Here is a 24,071-nt window from a genome sequence, read left to right as displayed (position 1 = left end):
TTACCATTTCAAATGAATGTGATGAACTTCTGTTCACCTTGTCAGCTTCTAACAACTGTAGTCCCTCCCCCAAGACGTGACACCACCCTGACCTTTTATTTGCTTCTACCACCTGTAAGCCGTCCCACAAGACTTGACCCTACCATGACCCTGTGATCTGGCTCTGTGTCAGACCCCACCCCCTCTGTTCACCTCTATGCTGTGATTACATATTAATTGCAGCTGGTTTCACACACCGGTACATGAGCGAAATAAAAATATGAAGTGAGTTACATATGAACACAATTAAATACCATATGGTACATGTTCCTATTTATGCTCACGTTATACTACATGAAGCGAAAAAAGAGCTTTAATAAAACATAACGAAATTTGTTTGTGCAAATTATTTATGTTCGCCTTTGAATGCACAATATTCCATGCAAGACTTGATTAGGCAGTAATGGCCTGTTTATAGGTGTAACATAGATTATCACTAATATATATATATATATATTATATGTATATATGTATATATGTATCGAATTATGCATTTGTGTGCTCAGACACAGTATAACAAAGTTATACATTACTGTGACAAAGAATGGGTGCGGGTGTGCTTTGTGGTTATGCATGTTAACCCATTGTTTGTACAAAGATTCACACATACATTCAGCTTTCAACTATAGGGCAAAGATGTTGAATGCTTTGTAAGGTAGAAGGTTGCAGTGTGTGTTATTTGGAAGATCATTACACATAATCCTTTCATGCAGTTCAAGTTGTGTATGTTTACTCATAATGATGTCATCCACGATAGCTGAGCCAACACATGTTTCCAAACACACACATATATATATATATATATATATATTTGTTTTTTTTAGGACAACTATATATATATAAATATATATATAGAGATATATATATATATATATATATATATATATATATATATATATATATATATATATATATATATATATATATATATATAGAGAGAGAGAGAGAGAGAGAGAGAGACATATATACAGATATATATGTAGGTATGCTTATATTGGGAAAAACTATAAGTTTCAGCGGAAATATAGATAAGAACTGTAACATACGACACACGTAGTACAGTAACATTTGTCACCTGCTGGAAATTGAGCCGAATAAATTCCGAAATCTCTGTCCCCTGGCAAACCCTCCATGACGACAGGAATAAATTTTTCCCGCATCTGCTCCTCCAATGGAGTTAACATTAGAGCTTGTGCTGGCGGCCCACCTCCAGTGGCAGAAGCATGCATCCGTTGTGCTTGGATTTTTTTCTTTAAGTTTGCCCTGATATCATCGAATCTCTTCCGACAATTCGCCCGGTCCCTGACATGATTCCCACACGCACACACAGCCAATGTTATTTGATCCCACATTTCTTTTTTTGATGCTGAACTTGTCCGCCCTTGAAATACATACAAAATATATGACGTTAATTATTATTAGAAAAACGAGCAGTTTCCTAAACTGCTACCTGTTCCAAGAGATACCAAACATGCTGGTTTAGGTTGAATATGTGTACCACATGAGCATTTACGTGGAAACATACAAATCTAAGGAAGCTTGCATGAATACTGTATGAACTTTGCCAAAATTTTAAGACTGATTGTTATGGTCGTTATAAAGCATGAAGGATTATGTGTGTAACAATTAACTTTAATTGATAGATATTAGAGAACAATAGCTTGAAATTAAGACATCTCACATGACCTAGGATAACATGTCTTTGAACAATCAATGCAAAGATAGACTTACCTAGTAAATACCATACAGAGAGCCATAGTGCTCCAAAATCCCTGTGACAAGAACTCTGTTTTCCTCTTCATTGAAACAAGGATTACGTGGCCGCTCCATACGTTTCCTCCGACCACGTGCAGCCCCAGAGCTTGGCTGCTGCTGACTGGACTCTCCTTCCAATGAAAGAGACTCCAAAAGCAGCCCACCACCAACCACCCCACCAATAGACACCCCAGCAGCACCCCCACCAGACACCCCAGCAGCACCACAACCACCAGACACCCCATCAGCACAAGCAACAGACACCAAACCAGCACCAGGAACAGACACAACACTAGCACCAGCAACAGACACCCCAGCAGCACCAGCAACAGAACCACCAGCAGCACTCGCACTCACAGCAACACCACTCGCACTCCCAGCAACACCACTCGCACTCGCAGCAACAGCACTCCCCTGAATCCTACGTTCACTCAGACGCGTACTCACAGGACTACCAGTACCATTCACACCAGCATCACTCTTCCCACAACTTTCGGCTATATCTATAGCACTCACAAAGAACAGAAAAGAAATTTAAAGACAATCGCACTGAACACTTACAAATTGAAAACAAGACAAAGATGTTAACAAAACAACACAGGACAACCCTCTCACAATACACCACAACTGTCTCAGTCAATATGAAATATGTAAATCGCCCAGCTCTGTGTGTCTCTCTCTCTCCCAACAACACAGAGAATGAATAACAATACGGTCGCGCGGTCCAACACCAAGATATCACAGTAATAGCTACTTCAGAGGGGTACTGTACGGATGTGATAGAATCAGCTCACTAAAGTCTTAGAAGTCTTCCAACGCATTTCGAAACACAAGCGTTTCTTCATCATGTTGGACCGCGCGACCGAGTGACGTCATCCGAGGTGGACGGAGTAGTGGCAGCATACAGTACAGCCCGGATCTATCGCAGTGGAACTGACTTTGTGCTACTATCCTCCTTTATGAAGGACTAATAGGGTTATTGCTGACCTGAGACCTACCCACCATTTACCCATTCGGCGCCACTGGTGACTGAGCCACAGATTGATCGGGCTGGAACGCCCTGTGGCAGATGTGGAACCCCTCATGCGGAGACCCCATGATATACCAGATGACATCTAAGTAGAGGCGATTCGGCTGGTTGATGCTTGGGTAATTTGTCCCTTGAAATGCTTCATTAATTCATCCTTGATGTACGCAGTTTACTTACCGTTTATTGTGCCTCACATTATACAGTCATGTGAAAAAGAAAGTACAGTACACCCTCTTTGAATTCCATGGTTTTACATATCAGGACATAATAACAATCATCTGTTCCTTAGCAGGTCTTAAAATGAGGTAAATACAACCTCAGATGAACAACAACACATGACATATTACACCGTGTCATGATTTATTTAACAAAAATAAAGCCAAAATGGAGAAGCTGTGTGTGAAAAACTAAGTACACCTTATGATTCAATAGCTTGTAGAACCACCTTTAGCAGCAATAACTTGAAGAAATTGTTTTCTGTATGACTTTATCAGTCTCTCCATCGTTGTGGAGGAATTTTGGCCCACTCTTCTTTACAACGTTGCTTCAGTTCATTGAGGAGAGTGGGCATTTGTTTATGCACAGCTCTCTTAAGGTCCTGCCACAGCATTTTAATCGGGTTGAGGTCTGGACTTTGACTGGGCCATTGCAACAACTTGATTCTTTTCTTTTTCAGCCATTCTGTTGTAGATTTGCTGGTGTGCTTGGGATCATTGTCATGTTGCATGACCCAATTTCGGCCAAGCTTCAGTTGTCGGACAGATGGCCTCACATTTGACTCTAGAATACTTTGGTATACAGAGGAGTTCATGGTCAACTCAATGACTGCAAGGTTCCCAGCTCCTCTGGCTGCAAAAACAAGCCCAAATCATGACCCCTCCGCCACCGTGCTTGACAGTTGGTTTGAGGTGTTTGTACTGATATGCTGTGTTTGGTTTTCGCCAAACGTGGCGCTGTGCGTTATGGCCAAACTTCTCCACTTTGGTCTCGTCTGTCCAAAGGACATTGTTCCGGAAGTCTTGTGGTTTGTTCAGATGCAACTTTGCAAACCTAAGCCGTGCTGCCATGTTCTTTTTAGAGAGAAGAGGCTTTCTCCTGGCAACCCTCCAAACAAACCATACTTGTTCAGTCTTTTTGTAATTGTACTGTCATGAACTTTAACATTTAACATGCTAACTGAGGCCTGTAGAGTCTGAGATGTAACTCTTGGGTTTTTTGCAATTTCTCTGAGCATTGCACGGTCTGACCTTGGGGTGAATTTGCTGGGTTGTCCACTCTTGGGAAGATCTGCAACTGTCTTGAATGTTTTCCACTTTTGAATAATCTTTCTCACTGTAGAATGATGGACTTTAAATTGTTTGGAAATGGCCTTATAACCTTTCCCAGATTGATGGGCAGCAGCAATTGCTTCTCTAAGATCATTGCTGATGTATTTCCTCCTATGCATTGTGTTAACACACACCTGAATGCTCCAGACCAGCAAACTGCTAAACCTTTGGCTTTAATAGAGGTGGTCACACTTGCTGATGATCAATTAATCAAGGGCATTTGATTAGCAGCACCTGTCTGCTACTTAGCAACTTGATTCCTATGGAAGCAGTAAGGGTGTACTTAGTTTTTCACACATAGCGTCTCCATTTTGGTTTTATTTTTGTTAAATAAATCATGACACGGTGTAATATGTCATGTGTTGTTGTTTATCTGAGGTTGTATTTACCTCATTTTTAGACCTGCTAAGGAACAGTTGATTGTTATTATGTCCTGATATGTAAAATCATAGAATTCAAAGAGGGTGTACTTTCTTTTTCACATGACTGTATATTTTTAATACACTATGAGCGTTGTGCGTTGTTCTTTTGTGTTTTATCTTTAAGAAAAGGTCTGGCATCTTTTTAAAAAGAAAAGGTATACAGAAATATGCCACACAAGTCAAATATAGGAAGAATGTTGATCCAGGGAGAAATTGCTTACGACGGTCAGGAAGGAATTCATTTAATTAGACATACTTGGCAAATGTTTCACTGGAGTGTTTTGTTTGATAAATATAAATATAGGATGAGTATCTCAGCAAATTAAATTTAACATAGGATGAACTTGATGGACATACAGTATGTCTTTTCTAAACATCATCTACTATGTAACTATGTACTACATGGCAGTAGCTCTACAGCGAAATCTCCCTTTCCTGTCAGCTTTACCCAGCTTCCAACTCTGTATGCAAGTATTATTAAACTAGTAATGTATTCTTATGGGCAGAAAGAGTGCAATGGAACACCTAACAAATGTCGTGGACCACTACACAAATTCAACAGTATACAAATGTTACAGCCCATTTGGTGTCCGGAGCTGAAACAGCAACAGCATCAGCAACACTGAGTCTCTCATCCCAAGCAATTGTCATTACATTTCTGAGAAAAGGGCTGAAATGAATGGGTACATTTTTATAGAGGATCACTTGCAAAGAAGCACATTGCTAAGAATATTGAGAGAGATCACCGAGAAGCAAGGAACAGTTTAGGGGCACAATGTGTTGCTGCTGATAATGATGATGGCTTTCCATCCATGCCCTGCTTCACAAACACTTACAGGAACGGCGGTGTAGTTCCTTACCTAACTGTGACACTGTCATACCTAACAGATTGGGATGATAAAATATGTAAGTACAGTAGCTGATCCCCATTCCACATATTGGTCACTTCCTCTAAAAAAAACTTATTTGTTACGTCGAAATCATACATCCACGTTAAAAAGACAGTCCAAGTGGCACTTTAAAAAAATTAAATATATATATGTATATTTTTTTTTGTTTTAATACATGCAGTCTTGGAATACATTTATTGAAAAAGAATTACCTAAGCTACCGATCGATTCGTTCTCTCGTGATCGATCAGCAATGATCCTGCTTCCCAGGGTTCACTAAATGGCTGCCTTTCAGTTTCAATCAATCTGTAGTCAGTGTAGCTCAGCAGCTACAATGTATTCTTATACAGGTACCCCCTGGGCTACTAAACTTCTCTGCCTAACACGTATGTCCTGGTACCAGTGCAGGCAGTGTTAGTGTTAGTCTATGCCAGGCCTGCACAACTTGTAAAGTGAGAAGGGCCGAACTGCTCCAAGGAAAAAAGATTTGGGCTGCACGGGTAAAATCATCATCATCATCTCTCCTCCAGCACCTCTCATCATCATCATCCTCATCTCCCCCCCAGCACCCTTCACCATCATCATCATCCTCATATATCTCTCCCAGCACCCCTCATCATATATCTCCACCAGCCCCCCTCATCATCAACCTTTGCGAGACTCCCCATCAAACTCTCATACCCCCAGCTCTCCACCTCACCCACACACATAATACTCCCCCTCCACATCAAACACAATACCCCCGTGCATACCACACACATCCCACCCCCCCTGCACCTCACATTCCTCTCCCCCCTGCATCTCACATCATCTCGCTGCACCGAAGAACCAAGAGCTTCAGATCCAAAAGCCTGTCCTGCTCTCCCCACTAATACCGGCGGAAGCTCAGACTCCTGAGACCCTAACAGGTGAGCAACACTATACCCATGTACCAGAACCGAATCTCCCTTAGAGTGGGGAAAAGGGGGTTACACAGGTATTACTAAGGGAACATTATTTATTGTTACAGTTTGCAGCTCAAACTGCTGGGAATATTGGCAACAAATTATCACAAACAGGAATGTGTTAAAAAGATCTTGCACTGCTGGGAAAGTGTGCTAACATGCTATAGAATTGAAAGGGTGCTCAGTATATTATAACTCATTTATAATGGCATTATCATTGATTATTAAAAAAAATATAGTAAGTATTATCTAATACTACAGATCCAATTTACTTACAAAAACACATGTAGAATATTGCATGGATTGCTCCTTAATGCAGCAGTCCATCAGATATACTGTCCCTACCTGCCCTCAATTTCTGTTTTCTATGCTTATAAATATTCATGACTTTTTTACTGCTCGTCATTATTTTCCCTGCACAGGAGGCCTGCACAATATTGTTTTATGAATTATGACCATCTCCTCAGTTTGGGAATACTCTACTCCTAGCTATTCCCAAAACAAGTGCTTTTGTGTTAGATCAGTGATTTTCAACCGGGGTTCTGTGAGCACGCCTCAGGGGTTACACGGCCACCAGGGGGGTTTGGGACAACTCTTCCAGCTGTCCCAGGCCCGGTGGCACGCTGGCATCCCACATAGCAGTGACCCGGCAGCTCCCGATTTTAGCAGCTGCCGCCAGGTCACTGCTGTCCTTCCTCTTCATGCCGGCACCTGAAGTTGCATCAACTTCCGGTTGACAGGAGGGAGAGGAAGGACAAGAGCGTGCACGCTGGCAGCTCTCTTAAAGAGCGAGAATGAGGTGTGAGTGTGTATGTGTCAGAGAGTGTGTGAAAGTGTGTGTCAGAGTAAGTGTGTGGGTGTGTGTGTGTGGGTGGGTGTATGTGTCAGAGTAAATGTGTGTGTCAGAGTAAGTGTGTGTGTGTGTCAGAGTAACTGTATGTGTAAGTGAGAGGGGGAGAGTGTGTTCGTGTGTATAGAAGAGAGGGGAAGAGTGAGTGTAAGAGAGATGTAGCATAAGGGAGAGAAAGCAGCCTGGAGCCCCTCAGCGACGGGACACATGACCGCAGGGACTAGGCTCCCCTTTCTTCCCTCCCCCTCCCCCACACCTTTGGTGCTGGTTCACATGCTGCTTCCCCTCCCCCTCCAGCATGGCTGGATTGCATGCTGTTTCCCCTCCCCTTCCCCAGTGTCATGGGGGGGGGGCGGAGCTAAAGGGATTCAAAGGAGTGCAGGGGAAGGAAGGCAGCCTGCTCCCTGAAAAGAAGTTCCCGCCCACCCGTCCCTTTGTTTGGGTAATACCATGACAATTGTATAATATATTGTACATTATGTTGTATTTTCTTCTTTTCAGAAATAAGTATACATGGGAAGGATGTTGATCCAGGGAGTAATCTGATTGCCAATTCTTGGAGTCAGGAAGGAATTTATTTTTCCCCTTGTGTTATATCACTGGGGTTTTTTGTTTGCCTTCCTCTGGATCAAAATACTGTAGGTGAGGATACAGAATTGAGTATCTGTCTGGATTTGGCGTGGGTTGGACTTGATGGACGTATGTCTTTTCAACCTCATTTACGATGTAACTATGTCTGCCATGTGGTGGGCACTGCATGGCATGTGTTGCCTATGTCACGGCGGCTGTTGGGGGGGGTAGGTGTTCGGTAACCTTGCCAGCGGGGGCTATACGGTGCAGATAAACCCTAAAGCCTTGTGGTGGCTGGGGTTAGCGAGTTGGCAGGGCTCATTTGTGCGTGATTCCCTGGGTCCAGTATCGCTTAACGACCGGGCCATCGGACGCCCGGCTTGGTGGGTCTTGCGGTCCATGGCTGGGGTGCCATCGGCCTTTACCCGGGGGGAGAGCACGCTGCAGGGTTGGGACTTACCAGGGTTTATTTGTGTAAATAAAGCCGTGGTCTTTGTACCTCCAGACCCTTTGTTGTGTATTTATTTATATGTGGGTTGGGGGAGGGAAGGGGAGCTTCCTCGCAGGGTCCAAGGTCATGTGGGAGAGAGGAAGCATAAGGGAAAGAATGTAAGGGGGAGAGTGTGTATGTATGTGCAAGTGAGAGTGAAGAATGTGTGTTTATAGACGAGAGAGGGAAAGAGTGATCATAAGGGAGAGAGTGTGGGGGCGGGGGAGAGTGTCAGGGGTAGGCACACGAGAGATGGAGGGTGAGGGGATGAGAGATGGGAGCGAGGAACGAGGGGGCGTGGGTCAGGGGGGCATGAGACGGTTAGGGGGGGGGGGGCGTGAGATGAGGAGTGAGGGTTGGGGCTTCACAGAGTTTCTCAATCGATTTCTGGGTTCCTTAACCAAAAAAAGGTTTGAAAACACTATGTTAAATACTGCAAGCGGCAATAGTCCATGAGAGCTACAGTACCCAGTACTCCGGTAGCAGAGGATCTGACGGGGAAGCATATTATGAAAACACGAGCATATTTCTGGATGTGACTCAAAATATCAATGTTTATGTGAGTGAGGAGCATATCAGCCAATAAAGACTAATAAGAAATGTAAATAAGAATGACCAAACTCTCTATGTGGGGATAGGAGTGATACAGGCACACGGAATTGCTCACCAAAAATCATTTATTATGCCAGGAAAAAACAAAGTTCCGCCTGCATATACTGTATCAGCCTTTGTCAATGTGAGGGCCTTCTTTCTGTGTCCATGATAACAGAAAAAGCAGCAGAGAGCCCTGACACAAACAGCAAAACTCCAAAGATTTTTGGCACAAGCTACGCAGTAACATAAAGTTGTGTGACTATTTAGCATTTTACGTTTGAAAAACTGCACAGATTTGGTTCAAACTGTGAAAGCTGTGCATCTTTTTTTAATATTCAAGCTGTCGTGATATTCTGAAGAGATTTAGAAATGCGTGCACAGAAGGATGTAATTGTAGCATCTCTCCGGGAAAAAAATAATAATGTTATAATAACATCATGATGAGGTAAAAATGGAGGGATGGAGGGCACAAATTGGGAACTAAAAGAAGGAAACTTTCATGAAACTGTTACATCTGTACAGAGATACATGCGGGTTCCCCTTTTTGTGCCTCATGGCTTTCAGAACCTCATAACCTCATATGTACATACACTGTAACTTATATCTGGATACTGTATTTGTAACAAATGACTTTCTTCTAATGATCGATGGTACCATTCACCAAACCTTCCCCCCATAGATACCCCCCCCCCCCCACCCCAATTACCCTTTTCTTTTTTTCTGTTCCACTTGCCTGCAAACATTTCCATAAGAAAACGAAGTGAGGGGGAAAAAATTGAGGGCGCATTTATTTAAAATCTCCAATGCATTTGCATCTCCATCTTTGCTGATGATACTAAATTGTATAGGTAGTAGAATCAGAGCAGGGTGTAATTTCTCTCCAGAAGGACTTGGAGAGACTGGGAACTTGGGCAGGTAAATGGCAGATGAAGTTTAATACAGATAAATGTAAGGTTGTGCATTTGGTAAACAAGAATAAACAGGCTACATACAAATTAAATGGAGATAAATTGGGGAATCCTTGATGGAGAAGGATTTAGGAGTGCTTGTAGACCGCAGGATTAGCAATAGTGCCCAAAGTCATGCAGTAGCTGCAAAGGCAAACAATATCTTATATTGCATGAAACAGGTAATGGATGGCAGGGAAGTAAACATAATTATGCCCCTTTATAAAGCATTAGTAAGACCACACGTTGAATATGGAGTGCAATTTTGGGCACCACTCCTTAGAAAATACATTATGGAACTAGAGAGAGTGCAGAGAAGAGCCACCAAATTAATAAGGGGGAGGGACAATCTAACTTATGAGGAGAGGCTAGCTAAATTAGATTTATTTACATTAGAAAAGAGGCGTCTAAGAGGGGATATGATAACTATATACAAATATATTCGGGGCCAGTACAGGGAGCTTTCGAAAGAACTATTCATCCCAAGGGCAGTACAAAGGAGATGGGGTTATCCCTTTAGGTTGGAGGTAAGGAAATTTCACCAGAGACAAAGGAAAGGGTTCTTTACAGTAAGGGCAGTTAAAATGTGGAATTCATTACCCATGGAGACTGTGATGGCAGATGCAATCGATTTGTTCACAAAAAGGTTGGACATATTTTTAGAAAGGAAAGGTATACAGGGATACTGTATACCAAATAAGTAAACATGGGAAGAATGTTGATCCACCACTGGCTTAGACCCATACTAAAAGAAACAGCTCCAGTCAGTATTGGGTTTTACATTGGAACTATAGGTTACAATTCTGAAATACTTGAAGTTTCCTCTTTACTATGGATGTTGGCTCACAACAGTCTGTGCCAGTTAACGCTGGCTCAACCACCATTGACTACAGCTATTCCTTATAATGGGAGCCAGCTGGCAAAATTAAGTGTGTATTGTATATTATGTAGCATTCAATGCGGTGCCTTTGGGCCAAAAACATTAAACATATTTTATATGATAAAAAAATTCATATTAGAAATAGAAGATACTGTAAATGGATACATGGCTGGCTGCCTCCACTTTATTAAAAAAATATGTTGCTAAGCGTGACTGTTATTCAAATGGCAGGCACATTTTATACAAGGAAGTACTTGTAATTCAAACACATACACAAATGTACACTTATACACACACACGAAACAATTGCAGCGAGCTATCAAATGTAGAAACTAAAATGCCAATGAATTAGTCATGCAAATGTTAAACACCATATGACTTAACGGCTTCTCTTTTCCCCCCCATTAGAGAAGCTGCACCTTATGGCGTTTCATATCCCTTCAGCAGAAGAATGCAGATACGATGAGGTTCATGCCACACTTGCAAAATAAAGCGTTTTTTAATTAATTATATAAGGAACGCCAAGAAAAGTCTGCAATGGAAAAGCCATGAGAATTAAGAACTGGACTGCGGCGTGATTGTGCTGAGCATGCTGAGGAATCTGTCCACAGACACAAGAAATCAAATGCTTGGCACTCCATGCACATTCAGAGATGCCAAACACTCTGTAGGATTTAGCATATGTGGAAGCAGAAGCCAGTTGCAGACTGTTCCCTATGAGAAGTATTTCCCATTATTAAACCTTTACAAACCACTCTTAGTTTGAAGGAAATCTTTTGCTGCTTTGTCTGATAATATTCCTAAAATATTCTTTAACTGGCAATCTTCAAATACTTTCGCCATTCTTTTGTTCCAAAATTGATAGTTGAACTTGCCCTTTTTAATACCGGGTATAAAAAATGGTTATGGAAATCTCCTTATCACCCTAACCCATATATATGCTGCAGAAGCAGAAACTGCTCATGTAGAATAATCCGTGCTACAACTACAGCATACTACCTGGTAAATTGCCAGAACAGAGATATGTTGTTTATGGTCAGCGCACACAGAGATAAAAACACAACATTCGCTTTTGCAAATAAAGATACAGTGTTTTGGGAAATGACAATAAAATATATAAGTGCGATGTACTCACACGGCCATGCTTGGGAGAGTGTACGTAAGCGGATGTGGACGCAGCCTGATGAAGCAGGGAGAGGAGAGAGCTGCAGATGCTGAGCAAGTCCTCAGCCATTCGCGATCCCGGTTGGCCATTTCGCAATCCCGGTTATAACGCGGTCTCATTATGTGGACCCTAAGTACCGCGTTATAACGGGGTTCAGCTGTATATATAATAAAAAATTAATATTTTTTTATTATTAAGCTCGGCTAACACGGTAAAGATCTCTCTCTCTCTCTCTCTCTCTCTCTCTCTCTCTCTATATATATATATATATATATATATATAGATATATATATATACGGAAATAGCCGTGTCAGTCCAGTTGCGATAGTGCAGAAAAAATGTGTACTTCAGTATAGGTGATACCTTTTTTATTTGGACTAACAATTTATGTCATAGGACAAGCTTCCGAGAGTTCTCCTCTCTTCCTCAGGTCAGCAATACTAGTTTACAAAGGAATCTATCGCTAAAACAGAGGTTAGGAAAGCAGAAAAAAACAGAGATGTAGAGAAGATGGGATGAGGAGGGAATGTTAGAAGGGTAATAAAACGGTGACAAGGAACAGCATGGAGGGGGAAGGGTTGCTGTTGGGGGGAGGTATGGATAAGAACATTGGCAGAAAGGCAGGCAGGATAATTACAAACAATTGTGATAATGTGTGAGAAACCCCATATCCGCATTAGGTCCTCTTGTTTTGGTGTCAAAGAGTCTTATCATTCTGAGTTCAAATGTTTTCCGTTCTCGGTGCGTTTAAACATTCCATTGAGGATTTGATCTCACAGGAGAACGATCGATCGGCAACTTAGCCAAAAACTTATCATCGTGTGGATAGTATCAATGCACTATTAAGGGGGGGGTGAAACTGGTGAAATTGGACTGCTGCTTTAAGATATGGAAGCACGTTCTGCAATGCTGTTGGTATCTGCTGGGACTTCTCTTCCAGGAATTTCATGATCATAGACGAGATCAAAGAAATGAATTGGTGATTTAATTTGTGATGTAATGAGAAAAGCATAAGGGGGCTGAATTATTGTTTTCAATTATGGTTTGCAGGAGAAGTTAATTATTGTTTAATGACTCACAATTCCATGTCATTAACTAACAGCACAGTTCTCTTCTCCATTTGATTTTATCGCAAATTATATTATAAACTGTCCTATTAAGATGAAGAACAAGAAGCCAAAGTTATAGTGAGAGAAACGGTAAAGTCATAGAACTATAATTGATTTCCTAACTTTCAATACAACTGCAGCAGACGAAGTTTCTTTACATTGGTTTGTTCAGCAATGTACCAGTAAACTGAAAATACAATTCCTCTTTGAATTAGCAGCTATTTAGTGGGGGGTTCTGATATGCTTATGTAGCCAGGTCTCCCCAGCACTCCAGCACCCCCCTCTCCTGACAGCCGATCGCGGGGGAGTACTATACAGGGAATAAGGGTTCCCTTTTGTTCCGTGCACCCTGCAATTGCATAAATTTAACACTATCAGAGTGCTGTCTATCGTCCCCTTTTACCCATACATTTTTGTGAGACATGTTGTAACAACCCCCTGATAAAGTATGTTGTGCATACGAAACACGTCAAAGTAGTTACATCACCACGTTGATATGCTAACATGAGGTGCGCAATGTCACCAGTGACTGCTACTGCCCCGGGGTATCCAAGCATTTTCGAAGACTCCGTTTGAGAAGGACCGCTTGCCATAGCTTTGTGGAGCATCTTCTGGAGAACGGATATGGCAAGGAGAAAACTACAATCGAATTTACCAACACTATTGTATTTGTGCGAGATTACTTTCTTTCCTTTTGTATAGTATGTGACATTGTTATATTATCTGCTATCGCATTGCAAACAGCAATTAAACTAGATTAGGAATACCATCTGAGCAGAAAATGCTGGTGCCTCATTAATCCAATATATTGTAAGTGAACTTTGTCTTGAAATATAAATGCTAATTATAATGCAAGTTGCATTACACATTCAGCTGTTAACAGAAAGTATCTACTGTAGATGAAAATAAATCTCTGTAAACCTAGGGCAAGAGATATTTGCTAATAAGCTGTGTAAAAACATAAGCCATGTCATTACTTTTACACCGCACTTTTATAAAAATAAAAAAAGCTATAAAACGTTGGTACATAACAGTCAAATGCAAATGTGGAAGAACAAATACAAGCCTTTGGAATTGGTGCAACCTCTGGTGCTACGGCTACACATCAGATTTATTTATTATAAGTCATCAAAGCACTATGGTTTATGCAGTACTAGGGTATATATTTTTAAAAAAGGATATGATATTTTCTGTCTTTATAATCAACATACCATAAACTGTTTAAAGGTAATATAACTTCTTAAATTACCAACTTTTCAGAGGTGTGTTTAAGAATCCATGTAACCTGCCGGATGCTCACATTGTTGTTTTCACAACAGTATATGCAAAGTAAAAAAACAAATACAGCCATAACAGTAGATAAGACATAGTAACAAAAAGGAATCCTAATAGAACTAGTTCATATATTAAGTATCAACAAATTAATAGAGTAACAATATAAATGAGCAGCAGAATAGCTCACACGCCAATGATTACTGAGAAATTGCAATCAATAAGAACAACCATATACCAACAACCATTGTATCATACTGGACGACACCAATTGCATTATGTTCCTCAATAGTTAGTTTAATCCGGATCTACCTGACAGTGGCAAGCAAAATGGACATCTATTTTGCAAAAATAAGTAGCAAAGTTGCTCATGGGTAGTGATCATTGGGACAGAGATCACAAACAATACTGTAGGTACAGTATTCCTCTACCAATCTGGTCTTCAGTAGTTCATGAAGCGGGGATCAACGAGTCAATCACATGAGAGAAATGGATTACTTGTAAGATTATACAGTATAATGATTCATAAAAACCTAAATGATGAGTGTTTGGGTGTAGTATGAATACATCTGAATGGCAATGATCTTTAATGTGTCACCCTGTTGCCCCCTCCCTACTGCCCCCCTCCCCCATTGAATTCCATGTTCAACATATTCAATTAATGTTAACCTTAAACTACTTTCATTTCGAAAAACAACTTTTATTTGCAATTACCAGGCATTGCAATAGTGTTAAACATGGTCCCAGCAAATGCTAATTTATATATTCACTCTTGTGAAACCAAACATATACAGTATTAAATAAACTCCAAATGCACAGGCTATATGGCACCAGATTTATTGTTGACATGTTTCTCATTTAGAAGGGGACCCCAAAACTCCCTACAGTAGTTGGAAGTCATGGGGGGGAAACACCTAATTAACAGAGGATATAGCAGCAGAGAGCATGCATTGTATCAGCAAGTTGGATCGTTCCACTCTTCTAGGGTATCGCATAGCAACGGTTTCTAAAGCTGACAGATTTACAACAGCCTCCTCTCTAATCAGCAAAGCAGTAAAAAAAAAACATTGGTCAATACTTGTTACAGACAACACACTACCTACAGTATGGTCTTGCAGAATAAACCACTGCACAGTTAGCAATTTGAGAGACTTCCTTGTACTGTATGTACTGATCATGCAGTCTGCTATCATCCCCTTCAAACACAGCTGCCAGTTGCAAAACCTGTATGCTACCAATGCTCCAGTTGCACTACTTGCAGGAGTCTTATGGTTTAAACACCCACTTTCTGGTCACCTGACCTGAATAAGATTTTGACTCACATGTACATAACCTGCATGTGAGGCTTGTACCATGTGAGTAAGATGGACTGCAAGTTCCAGGAAAGGATGGTCGGACACTGTTACGCAATTCAAACAGTTTGAATTTATTATTATTATTATTGTTTAATTGCAAAGCGACCCCATACCATGATGAGGTGGTTACCACTCCAAAACAGGGTCGGCGTTAGGCTTAGGCCCAAGGTGCCACGCTGCCAGCGGCCCCCCCTCCCTCTCCCCCTCCCTCTCCCCCTCCCCCTCCCTCTCCCCCTCCCTCTCCCCCTCCCTCTCCCCTTCCCTCTCCCCTTCCCTCTCCCCCTCCCTCTCCCCTTCCCTCTCCCCCTCCCTCTCCCCTTCCCTCTCCCCCTCCCTCGCCCCCTCCCCCTGTAAGAAAAAAAAGAGGGATTTAACTAGACGAGCAGCCCTCTTCTGGCAGTGTCGTGGCGGCACGATGTCACAGCGTCATGTGACACCACGTTGCCATGGCAATGCGTATCACAGAATCATATGATGTTGCCATTGCAATGTCACGTCATATGACGCAGTGATGTCACGTTGCCACACTGCAGGAGGCAGCCCGCTGCAGAGAAGGTAAGAGGACACACATGCACACACGCTACCCGGACACCCCCACACCTACCTCTCAGCCGGTCCAGAGGCCCCGCGTTCCCTCCTCTTCCTCCTCCTGTCGGTGCCAGGATCCAACTCCCAACCGGGGGGGGGGAGCTGGAGGAGGGGGGGATAGGGGAGCTGCGCTCCCTTCCCCAGGTCCCCTCTCTGGTCAGGTGAAAGTTTGATCCCGGCACCGACAGGAGAGAGAGGAGGGAGAGGAGGCAGAGGAGGCAGAGGAGAGAGAGGATGGAGCGCGGGGCCCCGCAGGGGATATATAAATATGATATATTCTCACCACAGGATTTAAATGAAACCACTCTTTGTGGTGCTTCCCTGGACATAGTACTGAAATGGGAGGCATTACTATTGATGAACCACAGACAGGAATACTGTACTGATAGCTCTGATATCTCCAGACTACAGACCCTATTGGGCCACGAACAAGTATCAGGTCATTACACCCCTTCCGTCTACCAGTTGCCCCTGTGGATTATAACTTGCAAGGACTCATTAAACTGTGCTGATTATTTATGATCTCACTCGCCCGTGAGCAACATTGCTACTTATTTTTGCAACATTGCCTCTATATTTCCATTTTGCTCACCACTGGCCATTAAACTGCAATTGGGGTATGCCAGTATGGTACAATGCCAAGTCTTATAAGGTTCTTCATTGTGACTTCCCAGTGATCATTTGTTTGTGAGCTATTCCATTCCATTCATATTGTTACTTTATATGTTGATACGTAATATTTGAACTAAGTCCTATTATGCTTAGTTTCTGCTACTGTCTTGTTTACAATTGATACCAGTTTCTGTTATGGCTTTGTGTTGCACATTGTTGTTTTCACTATCTAAGGCTTTTTCTGTTACAATCCGGTTGATTATCAAGCAACCCAGGCAGTGTTTTTTATGTACTACAAACAAACACAAACGGAGCCCAGTGCTACATCCAATGGCAAAAATACACAGTGAAATACCTATACATCTCTTGAATAAAAGGGTAATTTAGTTTAACACTTTGGCCAAAGCTTTGTAAGCCTGTGAGCTCCTCCAAGGCATGACCATAATTCACAGGTCCTAACACGGATTAAAATTGTTAATAACCTGTACAATACTAGGAAGAAATATATACACATACACATACACAAAATACATAGTTACAGACAATCATCCGTAAACATAAAGCAGAGTAATGGTGTTGCCTGGGAGATTTTTAGCAATAATATTCTATCTGTCACAGCATGTAATCCTTTCTATACTGTTCCTATTTGAAATGTTTGTTATGCAGATCAGAGTGGCAGTCAATCTGTTCTTCACCACAACAGTTTTATTGCCTCCTCTAATGTAGGTCACTACTAATAAATAACAGAGTGCATTCCAGCTGTTAGAAATGATGTATCATGTGTCCTATAAACAACAGCTTATTTATGTTGTGTGTGAAGTCAGCAGTTGGTATATGCAAGGTTTTGCTAGTTAGTGGTCTGACTGACAAAAAAACTCAGACAAATAAGGATTTTGTCAAATATCATGCAGGAAAATCTGTATGAATTTAGTTACCAAGGCTGTGTGTAAGCAAGGAATATGGTATACTGTACTTAGAATTTCATGCAATGGTCAAAGGTGGCGATGTATCAAAGTCTCCCACCTGCAAATCTGGGGCGAAACAAAAGCAAAAGAACTGCATCTGATTGATTGATTGATCGATTGATTGATGGCAGTTGGTGGTCTCATTAGCATAGGTTTAACAGCATGTTAAGTTACTGTAGCTCTGCCTTATCTTAGCTTTAAGAGAGAGTACAATATGACCCTGTCTCTGTCTCTCTCTGTCTGTCTCTCTCTGTCTGTCTGTCTGTCTCTGTATGTCTCTGTATATCTCTGTCTGTCTCTGTCTGTCTCTGTCTGTTTGTCTCTGTCTGTCTCTGTCTCTGTCTGTCTCTCTCTGTCTGTCTCTGTATGTCTCTGTCTGTCTGCATCTGTCTGTCTGCATCTGTCTGTCTGCATCTGTCTGTCTGCATCTGTCTGTCTGCATCTGTCTGTCTGCATCTGTCTCTCTGCATCTGTCTCTCTGCATCTGTCTGTCTCTCTCTGTCTGTCTCTCTCTCTGTCTGTCTGTCTCTCTCTCTGTTGTCTGTCTCTGTCTGTTTGTCTCTGTCTGCCTCTGTCTGCCTGTCTGTCTCTGTCTGCCTGTCTGTCTCTGTCTGTCTGTCTGTCTCTGTCTGTCTGTCTGCATCTGTCTGTCTGCATCTGTCTGTCTCTGTCTGTCTGTCTCTCTCTGTCTGTCTGTCTCTGTATGTCTCTGTCTGTCTCTGTCTGTTTGTTTCTGTCTGTCTGTCTGTCTCTGTCTGTCTGTCTCTGTCTGTCTGTCTCTGTCTGTCTGTCTCTGTCTGTCTGTATCTGTCTGTCTGCATCTGTCTCTCTCTCTGTCTGTCTCTCTCTGTCCATCTCTCTCTGTCCGTCTCTCTGTCCGTCTCTCTCTGTCCGTCTCTGTCTCTCTCTGTCTCTTTGTCTCACTGTCTCTTTCTGTGTCTCACTCTCTCACCCATTTTCCAGTATCTAGAGGAAGGTAACGCCACCTTTAGGTATGGCCTAAGTCTTTGACTGAGCCAGTGATTGAGCCACCTGTGCTGAAGCTGGTATATCATTAAAACCTGACCTATTGGGGGGTCTTGAGGACTGGAGTTGAGCACCTATCATTAAATCTCTGTGTTAACTATGTGTATAGGTGTATAGCTGTTACAGGGAAAACCTCTTTTGCATATCTTCATCCGTTATAGCTAATGCAAGGGCCCATGAAGGCTGAAAACAGCACTTAAGGCCACGATTATAGTGTCGTGCCATGAGCAAAAGTCCGTACCTCTATGAGGCAAGCCATAGAGTGCACGACCGCAGGCACAATTCTTGGCCAGACAAACAAATTTGGGATTGCCGTGCGATGACAAGGTCACGTGCGCAGTTTAGCCAATGAGGGTGAACCGCTCATGTGACATCATGGCCACGCCTCTAACACGCCTCCCTGTAACTTCAAACCTCAGTGCAGGTTTCGTGCGAGCGACAGGCACACGTGACGTCACGCTCTCCGTCGTGCGCGCAGCCACTATAGACGTGGCCTAACACTGCATTAGTGAGCGCATTAACCTAAGTAATGGCCATGTTAAGTCAATAGCGAAGCTTTGTGGATCTGGGTCTAAGTGGATTTTAAGTCAGATTCACAGCAAAACCTTTTTTTACATCATTTGTATTTCTTCAAGTGTGTGAGTGTCTGTATGTGTCCACATGTAAACAAAAAATACACTGTGTACTGTAGTTGCATTATCCCATGGTTGGAATTTCCGTGAACCAGGTGAAACTTGCCTCTTTTTTTTGCGACAAAGTTTCAAAGTACACAAAACAAAATTCATTGAACATTGAAAGTCCATGTGCAGGTCACATGACCCTAAATTCAGATGATATGACACTTTATATAAACTGCCAGTTTTGCAACATTCTGGTGAAAATTTTGACATTTCCAAAAAAAAATCTGTCAGATTTGCAAAGATTTTGAAAAATGTAAAATACAATTTTGAAAGCTTTGTGAAGCACATTCCCACATCTCTATCCAACAGGCTCTATGGAAAGCAGCAGCGCCTTTGCCAGGAGGTGGGGGGGAGGGAGATGGGACAACTGTCCTGGGCCTGGTGGCCAGTTTGAAGATGCTGGAAGTTGCATCCCGATGGAAGGGGTCTGGAAGATGTTTCCCCTAGCTGCTGGCCGGCCTTCCCCTCACACCCCACTCCCACATGTGCTGCTCGACACTGGAAGTTGGGCTCAACTTTTACAACCCCCCACACAGGATCGGCATGGCACCAGAAGCCCCATCCCCCTCCCCCCAAGGCAAAATAATATGTGTGTGTGTGTGTGTGTGTGTGTGTGTGTGTGTGTGTGTGTGTGTGTGTGTGTGTGTGTGTGTGTGTGTGTGTGTGTAGAGGAGGGTGGTATTGAGTGTGAGGAAGAGGGTGGTATTTAGCGTGAGGAGGGAGTTATTGAGTGTGAATACGGGAGGGGGAATGGTGTTGGAGAAGAAGAGGGGTGAAGTTTGGGGGATTTGAGTGAGATGGGGGAGAGGATTTGAGAGAGAGAGTAGGATTTGAGAGGGACTGGGATTTAGTGTGAGAGGAGGAGGTGGGGGAGTGAATGAGGGAAGGGAAGAGGAGGTGTAAGAAATGGAAAGGGAGAGATGAAGGGGGAGAGGGGTGAGTGAGTGAGCAAGAAATGGTGGACGAGTGATTAAGTAAGAAAGGAAGGGGAGGGGTGTAATAAAGGTAGGGGGAGAGGTGGGGTGTAAGAGAGGGGGGAGTGAGAGAGGAGGAGGAAGAGGAGAGAGAGGGGAGTGAGAGACAGAGGGGGGTAGAAATACATGGGGGGAGTCAGAGGATGAGGGGGGAGTGTGAGAAGGGGGAGATAAATAGAGAGGGATGAGAAAACGAGGAGGTGCGTGAGAGGGGAGAGTATAAGTAAAAGTAAGAGGGCTCACAAGGTCAGCCACATGGTGGGGGCCCCCTGTGGAATGTCTAGTCCTGGACCCCATGAAAGCTGCTGACAGACCGTCCAAAGAGACTTCCTTCCTACAGCAGAATTTCCCTACCAAAGACTCTGTGCTCTTCTATGGGTGTATGTTAAAAAAAATCGGTTCTGTAGTATTAGATAATACTAACTTTATTAAAAAATATATATTATTCAACTCTTAATGCCATTTTTATTCGTTTTAAAGCATCCTCTGATTTCTATAGCATGTTAGCCCACCTCCCCAGCACTGCAAGATCTTTGCAACACTTTCCTGTTTGTGATCATTTGTTGCCAATATTCCCAGCAGTTTGAGCTGCAAACTGTAACAATAGATAATGTTACCTAAGTAATATAAGGATACATTGTAGTTGTTGAGTTAGGCTGCGCTTATAGGGCCTTGCGACGGTGACGCGATGTCGCTCCAAAACAAATACATTAACTCCGTCGCAAGCGCTTATAGTAAGCGCGACGGAGCGAAGGAGCAACCAAAAATTTTGAAGCAGGGAAAATTAGATTTTTTAGAAAGTCGCCACATGTAACTGTCTCTAAACCAATCAAATTGTTCGGCCCGCCCCTTTTAGTGAAGTCACTGGCGTTGTCGCCAGCGACGTCACTACAAATCAAACTACAACTATCGCCAGTGGCCGTCGCCAGCACTATAAGCGCGGCCTTACACTGACTATATCAGCCATTATGTTATATAAAGAAGTAGGCAGCACTCTAAATAAAGAATGAAAATCATAAAGTACAGGGTGCAAACGAAACGAAGTGGGCCCAAACAACCCCACCGAAGATCATAAAAAAAAAAAAAAAAGCTCCAGCACACACTGATTAATAGAGAAAACGAAAGAGTCACGGAATAAGCCAAAATGTAATAGCGGTCATAATAGAGCAATAGGTATCACAAAATATGGACATGCTTAACGACTATTAATACAGAATATATAGTTCTTAAAAAGCACAAGAGCAGGGGGGAGAGACACAGGGAAGGGGAGTGGGGAAAAAAACACTAAAGGAAAAACTGCAAACAATATAAACATATAAAAAAGACAAGGGGGGAGGGTAAGAGGGGCAACGTTTCGGGAAGACGAGCCCTTCCTCAGGCCATTCCCTTGGGGCCAACGGAACCACAAGGTACTTCCCTTAACCCTAACCCCCCCACAGGGCACAAAGAAGCCAAATAAGAATACGCTCAGAATCAAGCCCTGGTCAAAAGTTGACAGTATATGCAAGAGTGTATTCAAACTCAACCCGTCCTTTCAGTGGGATAATCAGGCTTCTGTCCTCTGTTTCTCTCATCAAATTTGAACACAAGTCTTAATGTTTTCTTTTACATTTACACACATTAGCCATGTATTTTTCTCACTTTAAAGCAGCAAAATCGTATGTTTTTTTTTTTATTTATTTTTAAATAAATCAGTTCTGTAGTATTAGATAATATTTACGGCATTTAAAAAAATAATATTATTCAACTGTTAATGCTATTTTTAATGAGTTTTAAGACATCCTTTGATTTCTATAGCAGATTTTAGCCCACCTCCCAAGCAGCACAAGATCTTTGCAACACTTTCCTGTTTGTGATCATTTGTTGCCAAATTTCCCAGCTGTTTGAGCTGCAAACTGTAACAACAGATAATGTTACCTTAGTAATATCCTGATACAGTGTAGCTGCTGAGTTACACTGATTGAAGGATTCATTGAAAATGAAAGGCAGCCATTATGTTAGTCACACAATCAGGATTTTGACAGATGCATAACCGGAGCACCTAACGATTGCCAGCTTAGGTAAGAATGTAGAATTATACATTGCCACATGCTTTACATATAAACATAAGAAAAAAAATAGTGGGAAATGTAGTACTGCTGCTTTAACACTGTAGATCAGATGTTTTCTATGGGTGAGGCTGCTTTCCAAAGAGAGAAAGACACAACTTCTACTAGTTTCTGTCTGCCAGTATTTAAATTTGCTGATGTCTGTTTTACAGCGACGGTACCTTACTACCTATAACAGAATACTTTTAAGTACCTACAATTAAATGAATGCGTAAACCAGCAAAGTACAGTACAAAGCGGAAGGAGGAAGTATAAACAATAGTACGCCAAAAAACAACCATTAAAAACAGAAACAAACTAAAAGAAAAAAAACGCCTATAACAGAAGCACAAATGATGACGGCAGCATTAGTATAACAGTGCGAAGATGTTTGCATTGATTTTCCAGCTTACTTTCAGGGTACTGTATATTCATTTTCCCAGTGAAGCTGTTGCCACGTGTGATTTATTTGGACTTCCCTAGAAAGTGCTGGCATGAAACTTAACTGATGTTTGTTGCAATTATTCCAGAGCAACGTAATAAACCCCCATAAAATTCAACAAAAATATCGCAGGAAACCTTGATTTCCTATTGGGCTGTGGGCAAAGGGTTTGCTACAATGTATTGCGAATTCTACAGCAATCTCAGGAAAGCAGGAATAACATCATAAATGTAGCACTAACTGTTTCCTTAATTCGTTCTTTGAAAACCGAGAATAACTTGTGGAAAGAAAAATGTGATTTCCTTGTGTTGTTTTATCGGCCCTAGATTAAGGTGATAATAATGTTACGTATAAACTTTTAAGGGTGCACGGATCCCTTTGTTAGATTATACTGTACAATCAATAAAATGTTAAGATTCACTCAATAAGGCTATGGAGAATCACGTTTTCTCTAGAAACAACACACATTTTAGAAACCCTAAGCAGATAAAAAAAAAATAGTATATGAAATAAGATTTAACATTAGAAAGTAAGACTTACTGTACATTTCCATAGCTGTTCTGTAAATGGGGTGAAGACATTTTCTGTGCCGCATGTTGCAATGTTGCAAGTATGATAAGAGTGACAAAAGCAGAGGATGGACAAAGTACACGGGTTCAGAGTGTACAGTATTTACAATTGTTAGCAGATTAGAGTAGCATTAAGTAGGAATGTGGAAAAGGTTACAGAGAGAGAACCCGGATAAACTTGAAAAAGTGTCTAACAAAGAGGCGTAAACAGTATTGCTAGCTTAGCTTCCTGTCCTCGAAACACTGAAGTCAGTCCATGTTTTCTAACTAATCCCACTGCATTCTGGGCTTAATTGGCCATTATCTCCACAGAAGTCTAAGGCCTGGAAAATTAGAATTCGTAATGGCAAGGAGCCAGGCTGGCAATACTATAAGACCTCTATAAAAGTGCTGGTAAATTGTCAAGACACGCTAAAGAAAAGATTACATAAAAGGACCAGCACATCATCAATTATAGCTCAATGGAAATTTGCGGTAGACGAGTAATA

The 24,071-nt window shown here is 42.0% G+C and overlaps 2 protein-coding genes across 16 annotated transcripts in view; both read right to left on the bottom strand.

The window, feature by feature from the left end:
* Positions 1-24,071, bottom strand: part of DAB1 (DAB adaptor protein 1) — a 585,647-nt gene that overhangs the window by 190,693 nt on the left and 370,883 nt on the right. The gene's annotated exons all lie outside the window — the stretch shown is intronic.
* The window catches only part of LOC142503573 (uncharacterized), a 26,077-nt gene extending 2,006 nt beyond the window's left edge, over positions 1-24,071 (bottom strand). The window contains exons 1-2 of one of the 2 annotated variants that reach the window (XM_075616031.1): positions 23,555-24,071; positions 1,115-1,420 (exon numbers count right to left, since the gene is read on the bottom strand). In XM_075616031.1, coding sequence (XP_075472146.1) covers positions 1,115-1,420; positions 23,555-23,609 — 361 coding nt within the window. In that variant the 5' untranslated portion in view covers positions 23,610-24,071. The remainder of the gene's footprint in view (positions 1-1,114; positions 1,421-23,554) is intronic. The other variant, XM_075616032.1, reaches the window with a different exon arrangement.

Source organism: Ascaphus truei, chromosome 10 (assembly GCF_040206685.1).
Source record: "Ascaphus truei isolate aAscTru1 chromosome 10, aAscTru1.hap1, whole genome shotgun sequence".
Taxonomy (NCBI): domain Eukaryota; kingdom Metazoa; phylum Chordata; class Amphibia; order Anura; family Ascaphidae; genus Ascaphus; species Ascaphus truei.
This window is presented reverse-complemented; position numbering and strand designations above follow the sequence as displayed.